A 25,269-nucleotide genomic window follows, 5' to 3' on the forward strand; every position below is an offset into this window, starting at 1 on the left:
TCTCTCTCCCCCCATTCCCCCCTCTCTCTCTCTCTCCCCCCATTCCCCCTCTCTCTCTCTCTCCCCCCATTCCCCCCTCTCTCTCCCCCCATTCCCCCCTCTCTCTCTCTCTCCCCCCATTCCCCCCTCTCTCTCTCTCTCCCCCCATTCCCCCCTCTCTCTCTCTCCCCCCATTCCCCCCTCTCTCTCTCCCCCCATTCCCCCCTCTCTCTCTCCCCCCTCTCTCTCCCCATTCCCCCCTCTCTCTCCCCCCCCATTCCCCCCTCTCTCTCCCCCCATTCCCCCCTCTCTCTCTCCCCATTCCCCCCTCTCTCCCCCCCCATTCCCCCCTCTCTCTCCCCCCATTCCCCCCTCTCTCTCTCCCCCCCCATTCCCCCCTCTCTCTCTCCCCCCCCATTCCCCCCTCTCTCTCTCCCCCCCATTCCCCCCTCTCTCCCCCCCATTCCCCCCTCTCTCTCCCCCCCCATTCCCCCCTCTCTCTCCCCCCCCATTCCCCCCTCTCTCTCTCTCCCCCCCATTCCCCCCTCTCTCTCTCCCCCCCCATTCCCCCCTCTCTCTCTCCCCCCCCATTCCCCCCTCTCTCTCTCCCCCCCATTCCCCCCTCATTCCCTCTCCCCTCGGCCCTGATGCCGCCGCCTCGCCCGGGCCTGGGTTACTCCCCGGGCCTGGGAGGACACTAACCTTCCCTCCCGCGTCTCTTACCCGGGTTATCGAACCCACCTCAGTTTGCTGGGTGGAAGCGGACGGTCCCAAAAACACATATATGGACAAGATGATGCAAGATGATACTTTGAATGCGAGTCTTTGCAAGTAAAATTGAATTTGTCCTTGAATTTGGCTATATATGTTTTTGTGGAACCCACCTCTTATCATAGAATCATAGAATTTACAGTGCAGAAGGATGCCATTCGGCCCATCGAGTCTGCACCGGCCCTTGGAAAGAGCACCCTACCTAAGCCCACATCTCCACCCTATCCCCTGTACCGAGTAACCCCACCTAACCTTTTGTTTGGACACTAAGGGCAATTTAGCATGGCCAATCCATCTAACCGGCACATCTTTGGACTGTGGGAGGAAACCGGAGCACCCGGAGGAAACCCACGCAGACACAGGGAGAACATGCAGACTCCTTGGGACCCTGGAGTGGTGAAGCAACTGTGCTAACCACTGTGTTCCCGTGTTGCTTTTTCTTTTTTTAAAAAAAATATATTTTATTGAAATGTTTTTCCCTGAGCAACATTTTTCCCGCTTACAAAACAAGCGAAACGATAACAATAACAAAACAGAAATGTTTTAACTTTTTAACAATAATAATAATAATAATAATATACAAGTAACAAAACCTCGTACTCTATTGACCTATATTCAACTAAGCCTTCTTCCCCCCCCCAGGTTGCTGCTGCTGGTCATCTGTCTTCCCTCTAACGTTCCCCTAGGTAGTCGAGAAATGGCTGCCACCGCCTGGTGAACCCTTGAGCCGATCCTCTCAGGGCAAACTTTATCTGCTCCAGTTTAATAAACCCCGCCATATCGTTTACCCAGGCCTCCAGTCCGGGGGGTTTCGCCTCCTTCCACACGAGTAGGATCCTGCGCCGGGCTACGAGGGACGCAAAGGCCACGACATCGGCCTCGTTCGCCTCCTGCACTCCCGGCTCCTCCGCAACCCCAAATAGAGCTAACCCCCAGCCTGGCTTGACCCAGGCCTTCACCACCCGCGAAATCACTCCCGTCACTCCCTTCCAGTGCCGGGCACGCCCAAAACATATGTGCGTGGTTTGCCGGGCTCCCGCCACACCTCCCACATTTGTCCTCCACTCCAAAGAACCTGCTCAATCTTGCCCCCGTTATGTGTGCTCTATGTAGCACCTTAAATTGAATCAGGCTAAGCCTGGCGCATGAGGAAGAGGAATTTACCCTGCTTAGGGCATCAGCCCACATACCCTCCTCTATCTCCTCCCCTAATTCTTCTTCCCACTTTCTTTTTAGTTCGCCCACCGACTCCTCCCCCTCTTCCCTCATCTCACTATAAATCTCTGACACCTTGCCCTCTCCGACCCACACCCCTGAAAGCACCCTGTCCTGTATCCCCTGTGTCGGGAGCCGCGGAAATTCCCTCACCTGTTGTCTAGTAAACGCCCTCGCCTGCATATATCTCAAGAAATTCCCCCGGGGTAACTTATACTTTTCCTCCAGTGCTCCCAAGCTCGCAAAAGTCCCATCTATGAATAAATCTCCCACCTTCCTAATTCCCAACTGGTACCAGCTCTGAAATCCTCCATCCATTCTTCCTGGGGCGAACCTATGGTTGTTCCTGATAGGGGACCCCACCAGGGCTCCCCGCACCCCTCTCTGTCGCCTCCACTGTCCCCATATGTTCAGTGTTGCCGCCACCACCGGGTTCGTGGTGTACTTTTTCGGTGAGAACGGTAGCGGCGCCGTCACCAGCGCCTCTAGACTCGTCCCTTTACAGGACCTTCTCTCCAGCCTTTTCCACGCCGCTCCCTCACCCTCCATCATCCATCTACGTATCATTGCCACATTGGCGGCCCAATAATAATCTCCCAAGTTCGGTAGTGCCAGTCCTCCTCTGTCCCTACTGCGCTGAAGGAACCCCCTCCTTACTCTCGGAACTTTCCCTGCCCACACAAAGCTCGTAATGCTCCTATCTATTTTATTAAAAAAGGTCCTGGTGATTAAAATAGGGAGACATTGAAATACAAATAAGAACCTCGGGAGGACCATCATCTTAATTGCTTGCACCCTGCCCGCCAGCGATAAAGGCTGCATGTCCCAACTCTTGAAGTCCTCCTCCATTTGTTCTACCAGCCGTGTCAGATTAAGTCTGTGCAAGGTTCCCCAGCTCCTAGCGATCTGAATCCCCAAGTATCGGAAGTTTCTTTCCACTTTCCTTAGCGGTAAGCCTTCTATCTCTCTACTCTGGTCCCCTGGATGTATCACATATAATTCACTCTTCCCCATGTTTAACCTATACCCCGAAAATTCCCCGAACCTCCTCAAGATTCGCATAACCTCTATCATCCCTCCCGCTGGGTCCGACACGTATAGCAATAGGTCATCCGCGTATAACGAGACTCGGTGTTCTTCTCCCCCTCTAGTCACCCCTCTCCATTTCCTGGAGTCTCTCAGCGCCATGGCCAGAGGTTCAATTGCCAGCGCAAACAACAATGGAGACAGCGGGCATCCCTGTCTTGTTCCCCTATATAATCGGAAATACTCCGATCTATGTCGACCTGTAACTACGCTTGCCGTTGGTGCCCCATAAAGTAGTCTAACCCAGCGAATAAATCCGTTCCCAAACCCAAACCTCCTTAACACTTCCCATAAATACTCCCATTCCACCCTATCAAATGCCTTCTCTGCGTCCATTGCCACCACTATCTCTGCCTCCCCCTCCACTGAGGGCATCATTATCACCCCTAATAGCCGTCGCACGTTAACATTCAATTGTCTCCCTTTTACGAACCCTGTCTGGTCTTCGTGCACCACCCCTGGGACACAGTCCTCTATCCTCGATGCCAGCACCTTTGCTAGCAGTTTGGCGTCCACGTTCAATAGTGAAATAGGTCTATAGGACCCACACTGCATCGGATTTGTCCCTCCGCAAAATTAGCGATATCGTCGCCTCCGACATTGTCGGGGGTAGTGTCCCCCCTTCCCTGGCCTCATTGAACGTCCTCGCCAACAACGGGGCCAACAAGTCCACATATTTTCTATAGAATTCCACCGGGAACCCGTCCGGCCCCGGGGCCTTCCCTGCTTGCATGCTTCCCAGTCCCTTAATAACCTCGTCCACCTCAATCGGCGCCCCCAGGCCTGCCACCGCCTGCTCCTCCACTTTCGGGAACCTCAACTGGTCCAGGAACTGCCGCATCCCCTCCTCTCCCTCTGGGGGCTGAGACCTATACAGTTCTTCATAAAAGGTCTTAAACACCTCATTTATCTTTCCTGCCCTTCGCACAGTATCTCCCCTTTCATCCCTAATCTAATTCCTCCTATCTCCCTCGCTGCTGCCCTCTTTCGCAGTTGGTGCGCCAACAGGCGACTAGCCTTTTCCCCATATTCATACCGCCTCCCCTGTGCCTTCCTCCACAGTAACTCCACCTTTCTGGTGGTCAGAAGGTCAAACTCGGTCTGGAGTCGTCTCCTCTCCCTGTACAGCTCCTCCTCCGGGGTCTCTGCAAATTCCCTGTCCACCCTTCCCCCAGTAATCTATCCCTTTCCTTGGCCTCTGTTTTCCTTTTGTGGGCCCCAATAGAAATCAGCTCTCCTCTGACCACCGCTTTTAGTGCTTCCCAGACCACTCCCACAGGGACCTCGCCGTCGTCATTGACCTCCAGGTATCTCTCGATACACCGCCTCACTCTTGCACACACTCCCTCATCCGCCATCAGTCCCACATCTAATCGCCAGAGTGTTCTCTTCTCCCTGTCCTCTCCTATTTCCAGGTCCACCCAATGTGGGGCATGATCCGAAACCGCTATGGCTGAGTATTCAGCTTCTTCCACCCTAGAGATCAACGACCTTCCTAAAACAAAAAAATCTATCCGGGAGTACACTTTATGGACGTGGGAGAAGAAGGAATACTCCCTAGCCCTGGGTCTAAGAAATCACCATGGATCCACTCCCCCCATTTGGTCCATAAACCCCTTAAGTACCTTGGCCGCTGCCGGCCTTCTTCCAGTCCTTGAGCTGGATCTATCTAGCCCCGGGTCCAGCACCGTATTGAAGTCCCCTCCTAAAATCAAATTTCCTGCCTCCAGGTCCGGAATACGCCCCAGCATCCGTCTCATGAACCCCGCATCGTCCCAATTTGGGGCATACACATTAACCAACACGACCTCCATTCCCTCCAGCCTACCACTCACCATTACATATCTACCTCCACTATCTGCTACGATGTTCTTTGCTTCAAATGCTACCCGTTTCCCCACCAAAATGGCCACCCCTCTGTTCTTTGCGTCCAGTCCTGAGTGGAACACCTGTCCCACCCATCCTTTCCTTAGCCTAACTTGGTCCGCCACCTGTAGGTGCGTCTTTTGGAGCATAACCACGTCTGCCCTTAGTCCTTTCAAATGCGTGAGCGCTCGGGCCCTTTTTATCGGTCCATTCAGGCCTCTCACGTTCCACGTGATCAGCCTCACTGGGGGGCTACCTGCCCCTCTCCAGTGTCGACTAGCCATTACCTTCTCTAGGCCAGTCACATATCCCGCCTCCGCGCACCCGCTCGCTCCCCCAGCGTCGCATTCCGCTCCCGACCACCCTCTCTTTAGCCATTTCCTTTTGGATTTCTGCAGCAGCAACCCAGTTGTTCCCCCCCCCCCCGCTAGATCCCTATCTAGCTTGATTGTTCCCCCCATATCACTTCCGTAAGTCAGCTGACTTCAACTAACCCCGGCTATTCCTGCTCGCTCCTCGACCCCCCCGGTGTGAGGGAGCTCCCATCCGCCTTGCGCCTGTTTTCCCGCCTTATTCTTTCTGGCGCGTGAACATCCCTTTACCTGACCCGCCTCTTATGGCACAGCTCCCTTTCCCCTCCCCCTCTCCTTCCCCATTCTCCGACTATGTCCCGCCTCTCCCCCCTCACCGGCGCCCACATTTCCCCAGTGTCTCCCCCCTTCCCTGTTTACTTCTCGATTAACTTTCACCATCCCATTAACAAAAACAATAATAACAACAATAACAGTTCCCTGCAGCATCAGTCCCTCAGTTCCGGTCCAGTTTCTCTTCATTGATGAAGGACCATGCTTCCTCCGCCGTCTCAAAATAATAGTGTCTCTCCTGATGCGTGACCCATAGTCTTGCCGGCTGCAGCATCCCAAACTTCACCTTCCTTTTGTGCAAAACCTCTTTGGCTCGGTTGAAGCTCGCCCTCCTTCTCGCCACCTCCGCACTCCAATCCTGGTAGATCCTTACCACCGCATTCTCCCATCTGCTACTCCGCACCTTTTTAGCCCATCTCAGGACCTCTTCTCTGTCCTTAAGGCGGTAGAATCGCACGATTATCGCCCTCGGTGGTTCTCCCGCTTTTGGTCTTCTCGCCGGGATCCGATTTGCCCACTCCATCTCCATGGGGCCTCAGCACCCATCAGTGAGCTCAGCATCTTACTTGCGTACGCTCCACAGTCCACTCCTTCCACACCCTCCGGGAGACCTAGTATCCTAAGGTTCTTCCTTCGCGCTCCATTTTCAAGGGCCTCAATCCTGTCAGCACACTTTTTATTAAGTGCCTCGTGCGTCTGAGTCTTGACCGCCAGGCCCAGGACCTCGTCCTCAATACCTGACACCTTCTGCTCCACCACGCGAAGTTCAGTCTCCTGGGTCTTTAAAGTCTCCTTAAGCCCCTCAATTGCCTGTAACAACGGGGTCATTACCTCCTTCTTCAGCAGGTCCACGCACCGTCTCACCACCTCGTCCTGCTCAGGCCCCCATGTCACCTGTGGTTTCTCCGCCGCCATTTTGTTCCACTGACCTTCTGGTTGCAGATTCTTCGGGCTGCAGCCACCGCCGCCGGTTTTTCCCTCCGTCGTTCGGGGGGGACTCCCTTCCCTCGCGCCTCGCACCGGGTTTTTCGGCCGTCCAAGGCCGTTGGGGCTCTTAAAAGAGCCCGAAGTTCCGTCGGAGCTGGAGCCGCCGAAACATGCGGCTAGCTCATCCCTGCCGCAACCGGAAGTCCCGTGTTGCTTTTTCATTCACCTGATAAAGGAGCTGCGCTCTGAAAGCTAGTGATTTGAAACAAGCCTGTTGGACTTTAACCTGGTGTTGTAAGACTTCTTACTGAGACCATTTCCAGCAATGGTTTCTCTTCCCATGTGGCAGTCACTCAATAAATGAAAGCTCTTCTTGGTGTTGCGCACATTCCAACACCAAAACAATATACTTGAACAGATTAGCTAATAAATGACAATCTGTGCATTGTTGCAGCTGCACTTGGACCACTCAAGAGTTCCATATAATAACCAATGGCTACTGTGGCCTACCTCATCACTGGTTCGGGGATTGACTCAGTATTAGCTGGCACCTGAACACCCTTTTCCCATTCCTGTCGCCATGGATCAGCTAGTATGTAGTACTCGTCCGCATTTAGCTGGCATGCTTCAGGGAGTTTCATGGCAGTGATCAGATCTGTTCGAAAAACCTTTTGGGAAAAAGCAAGAGAGAATGTATTAGCTTTTGCTGATCCCTTGACAGTTGCTTCATTGCACAAAGCTATCTTTTGAGTGGGTCAAGATTGACACAAAAATACAACTCCATTAGAATGTAGAGGTGGTCCCTTTAAAAACCGATGTGAGCAATAATGCAAATGAAATCAGAAAATGGTAGACTAGTTAAATTGGCGGCAGGGTAGCACAGTTAGCACTGTTGTTTCACAGCGTCAGGGACCCAGGTTCGATTTGCGGCTCGGTTCATTGTCTGTGCGGAGTCTGCATGTTCTCCCCATATCTGCGTGGGTTTCCTCCGGGTGCTCCAGTTGCTTCCCCCAAGTCCTGAAAGACGTGCTTGTTAGGTGAATTGGACATTCTGAATTCTCCCTCTGTGTACCCAAACACAGTAGCTTCATTGCAGTGTTAATGTAAGCCTACTTGCGACACCCATAAAGATTATTATTAAATACTTTATGTCAATTTTCACAGTAGAGGAATTGGATCATGTATCTGGCATCCATGGAAATTAATAATGAATCCGGGACTGGAACTCTCATGTTGAATTCAACCCCCAAAAATTGGGGGAAAATAGTTAATAAATAAACTGCCCCCTCTACGACACCTTGGTACATTTCTCAATCACCCTAACACCCCCATCCCTTCCCACAGTATCTTTCCTTGGGAAGGCAGTGACGTAGTGGTAATGTCACTGGACTACATTAGGAAAACAAAGATAGTTTTAAGGGAGTTATATTTGTATTGGTAAACATTAGAAATAAGGTATAGTTTTAAGTGGGTTTAATTTAATATTTCTGTACCTGGCTTGGTAAAGCCTGTAGTTAGAGTCATGCTAAACAAAGGTATTTGTAAGTGTGGGATTGGTTAAGTTCAAATTGTGTTTCTATTGTGCTTAGAGAAGGCCATGATGTGAAGAGTAAAGAATAGGCCTGCAGACGTCAGCGACATTGCTCAGCATCTGGGGCCTTGTACGGTAGGGAAGCTTTAAAGTTTTAGTTTAGCTAATTTGATTGCCATTTGAGATATGCAGTGAGAGAGAAGACAGCATTCGCAGCTCTGCTACAAGCAGTTGGCACAGAAGGCTAGAGAGAGCATCTCTCTCAGCTTTGCTAGTAGAAAAGCCATGCCATGGAGTAATGGTTAAGAAAGCAAGTGGAGCTATCTGAAGAGTTCCTTAACATTTCTAACGTTAAGGAAACTGGAGGAATGAATAGAAGTGTCCAAGAAGTCTGGAGTTAAGTGAACAGTGACAAAGGTATTGTTCAGAAAAATTGATGGGAGAGTAAACAAAGTGTTCGGAGTTAAAGAGACAATTGCACCCACCAGATTTAAAGTGGGACTACAGCCATCAAAGGTAAAACAAATAACAGATGCCATTTTAATACAGTTTGGGAATCGAGAGGTAAAGCAATTGTGAGCAGTTTACACAGCAGTCAAGACAAAGAAATCCTAAAAGGTTGGTGTAAAATCCTGGACTGGATTCTCTATTAAAAGTGGAGTGGAAGCTTTGTTTAAAAAGTGAAATTTAGAAAACTGGGTCTGGATTTTGGGATGCAAACTACCAAGGGAAAACATTACAATTATGAGAGAAGATTTTAAAGCATGGTTTTGGGAGTGAAGTTTGGAAACACTCACGTGACAATCATCTGGGTGGATTCTGGGAGGCATCCACAAACATTCATGGGGTTCAGAGTGGAGTGTGTATTTGCCCACTATCATCTTGTGTGATTTAAAGGAACATTGTGTTAATGAGACCATTGTAGATTAAGATGTGTTTTGTAATTAGTGTTAATTCTAAAACCGGTGTGTAATTATTAAGCTAAGGGGAGGGGGGGGGGGGGGAGAAGTAAAGAAATATTGCATAATAATTCAACATTTTGTGTTTAATAAAAAATATTTTCATTGTTGTTAAAACGAATTAGCTGTCCTGTGACTCTCTTCCTCCACATTTTATTAAAGAAAAGGAAAAGTTACAGTCTTTTGAGCCATGATTCCATTCGAGGATCTTCCTATCCAGTTTTACCATCAATTGGGATCGTAACGATGATTAATCCATAGGCCCAGTATTGTTTTAGAGACAAGAGTTCAAAGCGCACCACAAAGTTGGTAGAATTTAAACTCAATTAATAAAATGTGGAATTGAAAGTTAGTAATAGAAACCACAAAATTATCATTGATTGTCATAAAATCCATCTGGTTCAGTAATATCCTTTAGGGACTTACCTGGTCTGGTCTACATCTGACTCCAGATTCACAGTAATATGGTTGGACATTTAACTGCACTCAAGTGCAATTTAGGATGGGCAACAAATGCCGGCCCGCATCCCATGAATTTGTACAAAGATACCTGCTGGCTGTCAAAAGCCCCAACAATCCTTCCAGGTTAAGCAATGATTTGCGTGTACTTATTTAAATTTAATATACTGTACACACAGTTCACAATATGGTCTCAATAACATCAATCGCAGACTAGGTGACTACTTTGCAGAACACCTCAGTTCAGTCTACAAGCATGACCCGAGCTTCCAGTCGCCTTCCAATTTAATTCTCCCACTAACTCATACTCTGACCTCTCTATCCTTGGCCTACTGCAGTGCTCCAATAAGGCGCAACACAAGGAACCACACATCACTTTCAATTAAACACATTACAGTCTTCAGGACTCAACACAAGTTCAAACATTTCAGATCACGTTACGTTCTTAATCTTGTTTTTTTTTCCGCTTTTGCTTTCAGGCGACAGCTGTTCATTATTCTGTCATTCGCACTTTCCCTAGACACCTTTGTTTCTTTACTTGTCCCATTTACCACTCCCTATACAACTAACTCTTTTATTGCTTTATGTTTCCCATTTTCTGTCTCATCACAGACCCCCTCCATTTCACCTGTTTAAACGGTATCACACCTTTGTAACTTTTCTTAGGTCTGATGAAAGATCATAATCCTAGAAATGAACTCAGTTTCTCCCTCCACAGATACAGCTTGACCTCCTGAGTCCTTCCAATAGTTTCTGTTTTATTTCAGAATTCTAGCATCTGCGGTATTTTGCTTTTGTCTTCGAAAAAATAATGACAGACACATCTCCATGGCCTGATGGGTTTTACAGCCATGCTTTAAAGGGAGTAGGTGAGGAAATTGCAACATAGGTGCCAGGATGGACCTAGCGAGGAACTCCACAAAGTTCATGGGGTGGGGTGGGGGAAGTTCCTTAATATAGCAGGTGGCTACGCAACATGTGGCACATATTTCATGCCTGCCTTATCTCACAGGGGAAGATTGACAGAACATGCGAGAGGGTGAATGGCAGATCCTCCTCTGTGCCCCCATGCCTCCTTTACTTCTTTGTAAAGGAGTTGTTACGAAGCATATATATTGCACATATTTACTTCAGCATTCCACCCTAATTACCAGCCATCCCACCACGCTACTGGGGAAGGAACAGTGGGAATGCACCAAAAGTACGGCGAATCATCACCCATGGAGATAAGAAAAGGAGCCAATCTAACTTAGATTTTAAACTTACGCAGAGGGAAAAGAGTAACTATGTCAAAACTTTAAACCCTGTATTAACACAACCTATGGAACACAAAAAACAATTAAGTATTTTCTAAATATCCACCTAACAGCTGAGTCTCCGATTTTATATAATTGCACATATAACTGAAAATGAAATACAATTTTATTTCCATTATTAAATTGTCATCAGTGATCAACTATGACAAATCTGAAAGGTAATGACTCTGAGGTTTGCAGCTTTCATAGCACTGACAGTAAGAGGGTATAGGGCCTAAACGTCATTCCACATTCTGCCCCAGTTGGGGCTGTAAACAGGGAGGCAGTGGCAGGATATGGACAGGGTCTATTATGCCTGATCCCTGGCCACCCAAGCACCCATGTAACTACATGGTCATTTTTAGCAGATGGTGAAATACCAATATTAAAATGGGCCAGTAATGACTTGGAAACTTCATTTAAAATGTCATCAACTCAATCCACACCAAAACAAAACTAGCATTATTTACCAAGTGATGTCATGAAGGTAGAAATCAGTTTAAAAGTACAGGTTTTTTACATTATCAGATACTGTACTAATCTTGTTCTTGTTGCATACTTTATTGGGTATTTTCTGTAGTTACTATCGCTTTTTCCCTCTGTTTTTATGCTAGATGGAGCAGCTTTTTCAGATAGAGGACTGGCAAAGGAGTAATGATGGGAGACCAAGCTGGGGAAGCTGCTGGGTAGGTACATGGCAGCACCATCAACGCCCCCCCCACCCCTCCCCCCCCACCCCTCTTTCCCCCCCACCCCCCCTACCCACACAACCAGAGCACAGAAATATTCCTAGCTGAGTGAGGAACAGTGACCAAGACGACTTTACTTTATAAAAGGATAAGTCATGGCATTATCCTCCATGCTGCAAGCAGGCCTGCAGTCTGTCTGACCTTACGTGCTGTTCCATCTGTGTTTATTAATGTCAGCACAATTCTTTGCCAAGTCACCATTCCAGGCTGCCAGAGGGTACACCTGTGACACAGGTCAAGCAAGTCTCAAATGCACTGCTGCCTAGAGCCAGCCCCCCAAAGCGACAGGGCACTGCAATTTAATCAAGTGGCCAAATCAGTCAAGATTCAAGAAGTCACAGATGGCACAAATGTGGTTTAAGTGCTCCTTTTATTGATGATCAGAGATAAATTGGCAGGATTGGATACCACTCTCTCAATGTGCTAGTTGTTTGTAGCTAGCTGTACACCAACATGGCAGGATTGGATACCACTCTCTCAATATGCTAGTTGTTTGTAGCTAGCTATACACCAACATGCAAGTCTGTTAAGACATTCTTGTCAATTGGCTATGGGAGAATTTATGTTGACTAAGACATCCGAAAGCTACAAAAGCGGTCCTGTCTACCGGATCTTTTTCCTCCCCACTACAAATATGGCAGCATTTACAGAACTTTCTATGTGCACATACATTTTCAGTTACCTTTCATTTCACCTCATCAAAGCTACTTCAAAACCTTGCCAAGGATAATATCTATATGCACAACTTTACTGCCACCATAACTGTACTGACAACCACACTACATGTGTGCACGCACATTCTTCCAACCACCATGCTTCCCATTCACGCAAATGTATGTTGTATGAATGCTTCACGCCAAATCTAATGCTTCTGCTGGTTGGAAGGTGTTGTGCTGGTATGGATGCATCTTGAATTGAAGAGGTCTTTGCCACATGTCAGCTGGATCCTGCGATGGACTTGTAGCAGGTCGCACCGGTTGTTTCATCAGTTGCTGAGATTTGATAAAGCTTAGGGTCTGAACTGAAGATTTAAAACGCATTGTGGGGTTAGCTGGACATTGTTGATGAGCAATTTAAGTGTTTCAGTGAAGGGGCCATCCATGTCTGTGGCAGATGTGTTTCCAGTTACCCTGCCTGCTCTGATCGGGTCTTTAAAAAGCACTCAGTGGCTGGACATTAGGCACTAGGAATTGGCACTGATTGGGCTTGCTATTTTCTGCCACTCCTGTTATCCCTACCTATGTTACTCTGAGCCAAATGGTACCTCCTTCCTCTGCATTCGTCCTTCATTCAAAACAACTTCTAGACCTGCAGCACTGAACCTGGAGAACGTGGCCCCTCCACAGACATTCCTGAGGTGTGTATCGTTTTGCTTCCAAAACCATTTTTGTTAACGTTGCTGTAATAAGTTGCTAGTAGAAGCACATTTGTTTTGACCCCAACAATGACACAGGCCACTCCAGCCCTCACCAATTCTGAGCTCCCAATGCATATGTCCATAATGCTAGGAGCTGACCATCATTATTTAACTTCATGTGTCGCTAAAAACTGTGGCAAGGATCAGGCCACTTTTGGTTAGGCCGATTTCCACTGTGCCATATTTACCATTTGGGATTTTTCCAAAATAGAAAACCTAGCTGTAGATACATTACAAGGCTTCATTATTCAGAGATGTAAAGATTTTATTTGAGGTTGATAACTAAATAGTGTCTTGGATTCTCTTATTTTCGATAAGCAATTCCCCCATTTAACGGAACTTGTCCACCTCCTGCATTTCTCATGTTTGCCAGCCTAAAAAAAGCTGGCAGTTCTTGGCCAATATGCCAAAGCAAATATAAATACAGCCCACCCCTCCAGATGAGAGTACAGATTTATTTTTTCTGGCTATGCAAAATGCCCATCGCATACAGTGGCACATTGTACTCAAGTCAGTTTTTCTTTCTCAGGGCAGAAACAATAAAGCAGTCAAGGCTCACATCACTTGCATGGTGCTAAATGCAATCATAACAGAGTAACTAATGTCACACATGGAACAAACTCTTCCCCGCCCCCCCCACCTCCCAAACTACCACATCACCATAACCAATCAGAAGTCATTCTGCAGCCAGAAAGGTGAGCTACTTAGATACGAATAAAACAATGTAAAATATTTTTACAACTTTACATAAAAGTCCTCCATTTATAAACACATGTGCTATATGGATTTTATAAACTGAGTAGGCACCAAGGGCTTGTGATTTATGTTGAGTAAATCACTCCTGTTACAGCTACCATAACTCATTTACTCTTTATGTGGTTAGCATTCCTCAGTGGTTTATTTTCAGCGAAGCATCGCTCAAAAACATGCATTCACAACTTTTCCTCAGTTCCAAGCACTCTGTTTTATTTCCTTTGGTCTTTCCCTCTCTACTTAATATCATTGCACCAGGCGTGGGCACCTCACAACATTTAAGCAGCAGTTGTGAAATCTCAGCTGCCCCAGTGGCTCAGAAGGCAAAGGCATAGCGCGGCAGTGTGTACCGAGTTATCTAGGGCAAGGTGGCCTTTGGTTCCAGCTTTCCTCTGTGCTGAGCCAGCTAATCTCATCTGGGAGAATATTAAATCAGGTTGCACTGTGATGCCACATACAGCTGATTAGCCTACTAACTCCTACTATCGAAATTACACATGAGGAATGGTAACTTTTGTAAAGTAATGGAGAGCGGCTGGCATCCACGGATCAATTCATTCTGCCTTTAAGAGGGAAGGAAAATTGGAAAGGGTAAAGAAATATGCTGAGTAAATGGCAAATGTCCATCACATCTTCATTGCTTTACCAGCGACTTGTAGCGGTGCTTTGATGAATTTCACTGCAATGTAATTATGCCACTGAACCAAACCTAATTAATGCCCACAAGCTGAGACAGAACATTACACAGGCATGTTATATAAACATTGTTTTTCTTTCCTTCACACCATCGATTCTGAAGCAATTCACTTTTTCCGAGATACAATAGCTAAAAAAGTCAGACATAATTGCTCTATTACCAAGCTCCCTACCATTTTCAAAATCTAGACAGAAACCCTTTTTTCCTTGACTGAGCAGGCGGGTATGTGGGGAGGGGTGAAGAGAGACATTCTACTTGTCAATGAAAGCACTACGCATTTTAGCTCCAATTTAGCATGAGCTTGGGACGCGAGCAGGTGGCGGAGCAAACGGAAGGCCCCATGACATTGCCAACATAAAGCCGAGGCAGTTTTAACTCTCGTTTCTGTATGAGTGACAGGCCATCAACCCAATGATGCTAGAAATCAGGCCTGCCAGATATGCGCAATTTCGAGGGCATCAAGGTTGAACACAGCTGTTCATCTCTCCACGTCGCAACAGCAACTGACCACACATCTTTCATACTCTTTCCATCCACTTTCAATCATTCCTTGTCCTCCATCATATCCCTCAGCACACTGCAGCACATACCATTCTCACCTCATATCCTTGCTCTTACAAAATCTATAAACTCCTCCCAACACTCCTTCCTCACTTCTTCTCCAGCTCTCAACACATGTACTAGAAGCACAAGTCCTGCACAGATCTCCAGCTACCTTTTCAACAGCTGCTCAGCAACTCAGCCTCGCTTTCTATAAAGACACATTATACAAGAGAGAGATAAAGGTCAGTGGGAGGAGTACCTACCATTGTAGGCCTCTTACTAGAATCCCTCAATGGCCCAGACAGAAATATTGGGAGGGGGGGGGGGGGGGTGCTCCCCATCGGGTGAGACCTGGAAGTAGGTGGGGTGATGTCGAGGTCCCAACCCGACATTTTCAATTTCACTCTCGCGCACTGTCAAACCTGCCTCAACTGAGCTGGAAAAATCCCCCCTCCTGATTTCGAAGTTGTACTTTATATACTAGTAGAATGTCAACATTGAGTCACCTCATTTCAAACCTGAAAAGCCACTCTCCAGTTTTTATTCCTCGTTCAGATACTGGCACAAGCGAATAAGTTCTCTTTGTAATCTGGCTTCGGGGGTTTACTTCCTTATATCCCGTTAACCAGAGCTCAACACAGTACTGCACATTTGTCAGTACGGCTTTATCGAATATGCTTTGTACTGTTTCGACTATATGAGTCAGCATTCTTTAATTGGTTTCTTGCTTGTTGCTATAGCAATTAGATATTTCACGTCGATTGAAAGGTGTCAGCCTTGGCTTAGTGGTAACACTCTCACCTGCAAGTCAGAAGGTCATAAGTTTCAGTCTGACTCCAGAGACTTGGAACACACAATTGTGGCTGACACTCCAGTGCAGTACTAAGAGAATGCTTCACCGTCACAAGTACTGTCTTTCAGGTGAGATGTTAAACCGATGCCCTATCTGTCCAGTCATTTGGTCGAAAAGATTCCATGGCACCATTCGAGGAGGAGCAGGGGTGTTTTCCAGTGTTTTAGTCCATAATTATCCTGAAACCTTGCTGCATGCAAAATGTCTGCCAAGTTCCTTGCTTATTGTAGCAGTGACTCCTCCACCTGAAAACATACTTTACTGACTGTAAAGTGCTTTGAAACATGCTGAATTTGTGAAAGGCATCAGGCAAGGTGAATTTGTTTCCTTTCTTTTCAAGAGAACATAGAGGCTTGTGGAATGAGCTAAACATGACAAATCGGATTCAACACAGAAAAGGTGATACGTTTTGGTCGAAGGATCAGGGTGAAATGGCCCAGCTTTAAAAGAACAGAGAAACCTGGCGGGCATAAGACATAGGAGCAGAATTAGGTCTGTTGTAGATTGAGGCAAAGACTCCACAAAAGGCCAGGCTGACAGGATACAACTCCCTTTATTCTCACACTAAATACAGCAATCACTCCTCTCCACTCCCTGGAGGGTCATGTTCCCCGAACTGCTTCCAGGTCAGGGTTTATATCCTGTGGGGAGTTCCTCCAATCTGGAGGAAGCTTCACACCCTAGTCACCTGGGTAGCTCATACTCTGAGGTGTAGGAGGGGAATCGGATGCAATACAAATTTTGTCCCTGTAGGTCATAACAAGGCTATTCACCCATTGAGTCTGCTCCACCATTCAATCATGCTGATATGTTTCTGATCCCCATTCTCCTGCCTTCTCCCCATAACCCTTATTAATCTAGAACCTATCTATCTCGGTCTTAAATACACTCGTGACTTGGACTCCGCAGCCTATTGCGGCAATGAGTTCCACAGATTCATCACCCTCTGGCTGAAGACATTCCTCCTCATCTCTGTTTTAAAAGACCGTCCCTTCGGTCTGCGGCTCTGCACTCAGGTCCTAGTTTCTCCTACTATTGGAAACATCCTCTCCACGTTCACTCTATCTAGGCCTCTCAGTAAAGTTTCAATGAGATCCCCCCTCATCCGTCTAAACTCCATCAAGTACAGACCCAGAGTCCTCAACCGTTCCTCATATGGCAAGCCCTTCGTTCTGGAGATCATTCTTGTGAACCTCCTCTAGATCCTCTCCAAGGCCAGTACATGCTTCCTTAGATACTAGGCCCAAATGGGGTCTGACCAGAGCCTTATACAGCCTTAACAGTACATCCTTGCTCTTATATTCTAGCCCTCTCGACATGAATGCTAACGAGTACCAACCTTTAGAGATAGTAAAGACAGGTTAAAAAAGCCCATTCATATATTTCCACAATATGCAGTGGGCAATGATTTGATCAGGGTAGCCATTATCTCACAGAATAGCTTTGATGCACCCCATTTTGTCATCAAGCCAAATCTGCCAATAGGTTCTTGGGGCCTGAGCAATTTGCTCAGTACCAAAGCTTGGTACCAAAATAGAGCAAATCAAAGATATCCTGTGAGCTAATGGCTACCCCAATCAGATCACTGTTCGCTGCACATCATGCAAACTTGTGAATTGGCCTAAGGCCGCCACTTTCGGTCCTTAAAAATACCCAGTCTATCTCAGATTACCCTGAAAGGGTAAGGTGTCTCAAAGATTTGAGCAACAGATGAAGCTAGCAGTGCCATGCTGCCGCCAAACAATAGCATCACAAGTGGCATTCTCCACTAACAGGACACTGTCGTCAAGCCAAAAGACATTCTGTAACAACACAAATGAGTAATGTGGTATATGAATTTCACTGCTGGTGTGATATCAGGTATGTAGACTATGCATCCCAATGGCTGAGTATTGTTATCAAACAGCATGTCCCTTGGCTGTTTAGACTGCAATTGGACAGTACTTACTCAACAATTCTGTGTGCGCTAAGAATTACACTGACAACCCATTTAAGATTATCTGCCAGGCTCTCAGTGTGGCTCACTTACGCATGCTAAAAACTACATATATTTTACACACAGAATCCTGTTCTTTGCAATCAGAAACAATATTGAGCCTTATTCAATTAAAGAAAAGCTTGAGGGATAGTCATTTCCCTGTTCGTGCCTTGATGTTTCAGTCGACCTCGCTGATTTGAATTTAAACAAAGCTTGGCAATTAGTTGTTCCCTAGTGCATTCCCCATGGCAACAACTCTACTAATTAGAGTCCACTTGAAATGAAAAATGAAAAGAAAATTGCTTATTGCCACAAGTAGGCTTCAAATTAAGTTACTGTGAAAAGCCCCTAGTCGCCACATTCCGGTAACTGTCCGGGAAGGCTGTTACGGGAATTGAACCGTGCTGTTGGCCTGCCTCGGTCTGCTTTCAAAGCCAGCGATTTAGCCCTGTGCTAAACAGCCAATCAGCACCCTCTTCTCATGCTGCACAAACTGTTGTTCCCTTTGAGATTCAGTATTCTTATGACTCTGTCCTGATGAGTACAAGATGAAAAGCTTCAGTGGCATGCATCTTTTTTCAGTAATACTCAAGACACAGCATTGTCACTCGTTTTCACTCGCAGCCACAAGTTTAAACACTGATATAATGCTTAATTTAGAGGACAGCAACATAGCAGAATCTACATGTGGTGAGACAATGGACAACAGTTACCTGCAACCAGGGCAGAGGGACAGGGTAGTACAAGTGCCAGCTTGCTGGAGGGTGAAGTTGCACACAGGTTCCAATGCAGAGGACTTCAACGGAGCAGTGTACAAAAGGACCCTGATGGTGAAATGAGAAGTCTGCCAGAACAACAGACCATCGCCAAGAAACAAGGGGGAGTCTAGAAGCAAACTGGTACACAGAACCTTGCACAGCCATCCTTTCCAGAGTGATGGCCAACTCCATCAGCACACTCGAGGGCTCAACCATGATGCAGCATCTGCTGGCCAATATCTCAGCTTCCGCTGCAACACAAGCGGCTGCCATCAGAAGTCTGAGTGCTGCACTGAAAGCTCAGAGAAACATTGTCATGGCCGGCGTGACAACGTGCAGAGGAACTTGGAGAGTATCACAGCAGTTCGGCAATCTGTCCTCCAATCTGATACTAGGATTGCGGAGGTGCCACCTTGGGAAAGTGCCAGTGGCTTCATTAAGCCCAAACCTTCTGTACTCTCTCACACCAACAGCATTCACCCGCTCGTCACTGCCGCTCTGTCAGTGCCCTTGCTGTTGCCCCTCAGCCAGCCAGCCCAGATTGCAGACACCCAGGTCATGAGATCTACTCGAGGTCATCTTCCAAGATCATCTGCAGTCTCCTTTGCTAAAATCAGCGGGCTTTCACCTGCCATGCTGAGACCAATAGTGTAGCACTGCTACACTAAAAGTCAAGCAACGACACAAGATAGGGACCAAAGGGGTACAAATGGGATATTAATTGAGATTTCTGGGGAATATTCAAATTATTTCACTGTAATTTGGGTTTGGAATTTTTATTTTGTGGGTGGCTTTTATTTTTCCATTGTAGCCAAGTGGACTCTGTGATGGTCAATGCCAGAAGTAGTAAGAGGTGTGGGATAGTTAGTAGATGGGGAATTGGGATGAAGGTTACTGGGGATCACACTCTAGTGAGCCTTTCTCAGACAACCTGAGAGAAAGGGGCTATTCTAGGCTACCTCCCCTCTACCTCCTCCTCATGCTCTGTCTCCTCAGCTGCTCACCAAGGGCTATTGACAGTGAGGTTGTGCAGCAGGAGGCCACCATGAATCTTGGCACCAGCCCCAATCAGTACTGCAGGGCTCCTCCGAACAGGAGCTTCAATTATTCCAAAGATCTGCTCTATCACATTTCTTTTTTTTTTTTTTTAAATGTATTTTACTCCAAATATGTTCAGAAGTACAAAAACATAAATAATCCGGGGAACATTCTCCCAACTCACGATTTTACAGTTGGTACAAGTTTTCCTCTTTTCACCCCCCCCCCCCCCCCCCCACCGCATGATGAACAATTCCTCAAACATGGTCGCGAACAGTCCCCACTGTGTCTCAAAGCCCTCCGCTGATTCCCTCAATAAACACTTAATTTTCTTCAACCGGAGGAAGTCGTACAGGTCCCCCAGTCAGGCTGCCACCCCCGGCGGCGTTGTCTACCGCCATTCTAGCAAAGCTTTCAACAGACAACCGGAGAGGCACAGGCCACCAGATCGACCTTACTCCCCTCCATCAGCTCCGGCATTTCCGATACCCCAAACATCGCCGCCATAGGGTCTAACCCAACAATCCAACCTCTAACCCAACAATCTTTGCTAGCGTCCCGAACACCCCTGCCCAGTATTTCTCAAACTTCCCACACCCTCAGAACATATGTGCATGGTTTGCTGGTCCTCGCTCAAACTTCTCACACACGTCTGCTACCCCCTGGAAGAACCCACTCATCCTCGCCCGAGTCATGTGAACCCGGAGTACCACCTTAAACTGTATCAAACTCAGCCTCGCACACGAGGAGATCAAATTCACCCTGCGTGTCGCCACACTCCCCATCCTATCTGTTAAGTAGTGGGTTAAAAGACATTCCAATTAGTTGTCTCATTTATGTTAAGTATCCAATAATTGACTCCGATTATGTCAAGAGGCTTCAGGTGGCCTTTGTGTCAGGTGATGAGAAGATAGAGTTTTGTGCAGAGTCTCTTAAAGTGAAATAAAGGGGTTTGTGAAAAGGAGAAGAATCTTTGACTCTTTATACAATAGCAGCTAAACGTCTAACACTATCTCCCCTCCCCCCCGCCCCCCAAGCTCCTCCGCCCACTTCTCCTTTCTTCTCACCACTTGCGCTGCCCCCTGCTCCCCCAGCCACCTGTATATGTCCCCGATACTACCCTCTCCTTCCATATCCTGAAGCAGAAACTGTTCCAATAAGGCATGCATCAGCAGCCTGGAAAACTATTTCCATACCTTCCGTGCAAACTCCCTCACTTGTATATACCTAAATTTGCTTCCCTTCGTGAGCTCTACTCTCCCACAGCACTTCCACACTTGCAAACCACTCCTCCAGAAAGCCCTTGCCCTCACGAGCCCCACATCTCTCCACCTCCTGCATATGCCACCCGTCTTCACTGGCTTAAACCTATGGTGCTCACACAAAGGTGTTAAATACCAACATTCCCTCCATCCTAAAGTGTCTCCTCAGCTGGTTCCATACCTTAATCGTGGACTGTACGACCGGGCTCTCAGTATACCTCCTTGGTGCCAGCGGTGGTACTGCCGTCACCATGGCCCTGTGAATGGGCCCCCTACAGGACTCTTCCTCCAACCTATCCCCTCTCTTTCCCGCCACCTCCTCGCTTTGTCCACATTCGTTGCCCAGTAATAATGCAGCAGATTTGGTAACACTAACCCTCCCTTCTGCCTCTGCCTCTGTACCCGTGGCACCTTGCCCACCCATATAAACTCTGAAATCACCGAATCCAGCTTTCGGAAAACTCTCCCCACCAGTGTCAGGTGTAAAGTCCTCCTTTAACTTCTCCAACAACTTTGTTAAGTTCCAGTGTGCAACGTCGCCCACTCTCCTGTCACCTGGATCCCCAGATACCTAAACCTATTCCTGGCTATCCGAAATGGCAACACCCCTAAATGAGCTCCCCGACCTGCTTTTTCCCATATTCAACTTATAACCTGAGAAGGCACCAAACTTCTCAAATAAGCCCAGAATTCTCCCCACACTCTCCAACAGGTCTGTCACGTCCAACAGGGGCTGGTTTAGCACACTGGGCTAAATCGCTGGCTTTTAAAGCAGACCAAGGCAGGCTAGCAGCACGGTTCGATTCCCATACCAGCCTCCCCGAACAGGCGCCGGAATGTGGCGACTCGGGGCTTTTCACAGTAACTTCATTTGAAGCCTACCTGTGACAATAAGCGATTTTCATTTCATTTCATTCTTCATTTTCAGTAGGTCGTCTGCATACAGCGACACTCGGTGCTCCCTACTCCCCCTCTAATCCCCTGCCACTCTGGCAACCCCCTAAGGGCCATCGCCAATGGCTCAAGCGCAAACAACACCGGCGACAGCTGACACCCTTTCCTCGTTCCCCTATGCAACCCGAAGCTCCGTGAGCTCGTCTCGTTTGTCAGTGCACCCGCCACCAGGGCCACGTACAGCAGACGCACCCATGCCACTTCGGCCCGAACCCAAACCTTCCCTGAACCTCGAACAGGGACTGCCACTCCACCCGGTTGAAAGCCTTCTCCGCGTCCATAGATACCACTACCTCCGGTACCCATCCCCTTGATGGGGTCACGATCACATTTAGTAACCACCTAATATTACTAATGAGTTGCCTACCCTTCATGAAGCCCGTTTGGTCCTTTGCAAACACCCCGGAACGCATCCATCCATCCTCCCCACCACTAACCTAGATGGCTGTGTTCAACAGTGATATGCGCCCGTATGACCCACACTTTAGCAGGTCCTTCCCTTTCTTTGGAATTAGCGTGATCGTCGCCTGTGTCATTGTCTCTGGCAGCTCCCCCTTCTCTAGCGCCTTGCTAAAAGACCGCCGATAACCGTCCAGCCCCACGGCCTTCCCTGACTTCATCCCTTTTATGCTTTCCATCACCTCTCTCAACCCTAATGGCTCCTCCAGCGCCTGCCTCCTCTCCTCATTCAGCTGTGGGAATTCCAGCCCATCCAGAAACCGCCCCATGTCCCCTTCCTCACCCCACAGATCGGCCCTATACAACTTCTCATAGTACTCCCTGAACGCCTCATTTATCCTGCCCGGCTCCGACATTAATTCCCCCTTCCCTGTCCGTACTCTCAGGATTTCTCTGGACGTGGTCTGCTTCCGTAGCTGATGGGCTGACATGCGGCTAGCCTTCTCTGCATACTCATACCGAACCCCTCTTTCCCTCCCCAGCTGCCCAACAGCCTTTCCCATCGTCAGCCTGTCGAACAGCCGCTGTAACTTCTTTCTCTTCGCCAATCCTTCCACGATGGGGCCCTTGAATATTCCCTGTCCACCTCGATTATCTCATCCAATAATCGTCCATACTCCTCTCTCCTCCTCCTATCTCTGTGCGCCTTTAACAAGATAATTTCCTCGTGAACCACCACCTTCAATGGCTCCCAGAATGTGGCCGCCGATACCTCCCCGTTTTGGTTCACCTCCGCTTAGTCCATAATCACCGACTGCACATTATCGCAGAACCCCCTGTCCACTAACTGCCCCGAGTCTAACCTCCATCCTGGCCTCTGTTCCTACCTCGAGCTAAGTCGGACCTCCGGCCAATGCGGTGCGTGGTCCGAGATCACAATTCCTGTATACTCTGCCCCGATCACACCCACCAACACCTCTCGGCTCATCACAAAAAAATCAATTCTGGAGTACACTTTGTACACATGAAATAAGAAGGAGTACTTCCTCTCCCCCAGGTTCTTAAATCTTTCACGGGTCCACCATACCCATCCTTCCCATAAACCCCCCCAGCTCCTTCACCATCCGCAGCCTTCCCATTGACTTGGGGCTCGATCAGTCCACCCTCCGCTCCAGCACACAATTAAAATCTCCTCCCATAATCAACTTGTGCGTGGCCATGTCTGGGATCACTCCCAGCAAACCTCTCACAAAGCCCACGTTGTCCCAGTTGGTGCATATACATTCACTGGCACCCTCGGTGTCCCCTCCAGCACCCTGCTCAGCATCACGTATCTCCTCCCCAGGATCCCGCACTTCCTTGGTACTTACAAACCCCATCTTCTTACTCAACAGGATAGCCACTCCCCCGTGACTTTGAGTGAAACCCCGAATGAAATACCTGACCCACCCATCCCTTCCTCAACCTAACCTGGTCCCTCATCCAGAGGTGCGTCTCCTGCAAAAAGACCACCCCGCCTTCAAGCTCCTCAAGTATGCAAAGACCCGAGACATCTTCACCGGCCCGTTCAGCCCCCGTACGTTCCATGTTATGAGCCATACCGGAGGCTTGTGCCTTCATTTCCCTCTACTGTCTGCCATCCTCCCCTATTGATTCTATCCCCTTTAATTTCACACTAAAATGGGCCCAACCAAGATGGCCCCCTTCTCCGCCAACACTGCCACGTCTCGTCCCCCTCACCCTCCACGACTAACCCCCGCGGCCATCTCACCCCCTCACTTCCGTTCACCCGCATTACCTGCCAGTGTGGCAGCTCCTGATCTAAGGTTCCTCCGATCTACCCCTCCTCCCACCCTTTCCTCCTTGGTCTGTGTAAACGGCTCCCTGTGGACCTCCCCCCTCCCCACCCAAACAAAGGCACATCCAAAGCCACAGGTAACCTCCTCTAAAAACTAAACACCACCACAGGCGGCGGGAGCCAGGTGGACAATTGCCCCCTTAAAAATTTATTGCCCCTTAACAAACAATTGCCACAATGAAATCATCCCACCAGAGGAAGAAAATCCCCCACCCTCCGGCCCCCACAGTACCTGCATCCTTCAAACTGCTTTGTTCCATCTCCCATCAGAGTTCAGTTCTCCCCCAGTTTATGGTCTCTAAATAAAGTCATTGGCCTCCTCCGGCATTTCAAAATAATAGTCCCGGCCTTCAAAGGTCACAGTTTCACCGGGTACAGCACCCCAAACTTATCTGCCGTTGAACCCAGCATGCCTTTTTGCCAGCTCTGTTCCAATGTCCTGAAATATTCGGACCTTGTTGCCCTCACATTTGCAGTTCCATTTCTCCCTGACCCACCGCAGGATATTCTCCTTGTCCACAAACTTGTGGACCCTCACAATCACCGCCCATTGCGGTCCCCAGCTCTTGGCATCTACCTCAGAGACCTGTGTGCTCTATCCACCACTGGGGCCTTGTCCAACACCCCCTCCACCACCAGCCCCGCCAGCATCCTTGAGACTTATCTCGTAGCACTCATGCCTCCCACGCCTTCAGGCAGGCCAACGATACACAACACAGGTTCTGCCTTCTAGATCTGTTCTCCTGCTCCTCTACCTTTGTTCTTAGCGACTTGTAAACTTCCCCCAGAAGCTCCGCCTCCATCTCCAATGTCACCACCCAATCTCGGTGGTCAGACTTCACCCTCTCCATCTCCTGGATCTGCGGCCCCTGTGCCTCCAAGCACTTCTCGACTCTCTCCATCGAGCCTTTCAAGGGTGTAACCGCTCCTTCAATCGGTCTTGATTCACCTCCTTTTGTTATTGGCGGAACGTCTCTCTGATGAATGCCATCAACTGCTTCATCTGGGGTTTTACAACATACAACAACTCTTCCCCCTCCACCATCTTTCCAATTATTGCTGCGTCACAGGTCTCCTCCAGTTCGTTGGCCAGTCTTTAACCTTCTTCTGCAGGGTCTGATAGCCAGAAGACATGCCATTCCCGGCCTGGAGCTGCCCTGTGTGCGACCACTCACTCCATGGCTGCCACCGGAAGGCCTGCTCTATCACATTTCTTTCATTGTGTGCATGCTACATACATGTGCAGGACCTTTGCGCCAGTGCCATCAGCCATGAGGT

General features: G+C 48.3%; 1 protein-coding gene across 3 annotated transcripts in view; it reads right to left on the bottom strand.

Moving 5' to 3' along the window:
• Window positions 1-25,269, bottom strand: part of LOC140427017 (protein Jade-1-like) — a 268,434-nt gene that overhangs the window by 180,275 nt on the left and 62,890 nt on the right. For all 3 annotated transcript variants that reach the window (XM_072512418.1, XM_072512419.1, XM_072512417.1), the window contains exon 5: window positions 6,999-7,156. In XM_072512418.1, the coding sequence (XP_072368519.1) occupies window positions 6,999-7,156 (158 nt within the window). The remainder of the gene's footprint in view (window positions 1-6,998; window positions 7,157-25,269) is intronic.

This window comes from Scyliorhinus torazame, chromosome 7, assembly GCF_047496885.1.
Source record: "Scyliorhinus torazame isolate Kashiwa2021f chromosome 7, sScyTor2.1, whole genome shotgun sequence".
Lineage (NCBI taxonomy): Eukaryota > Metazoa > Chordata > Chondrichthyes > Carcharhiniformes > Scyliorhinidae > Scyliorhinus > Scyliorhinus torazame.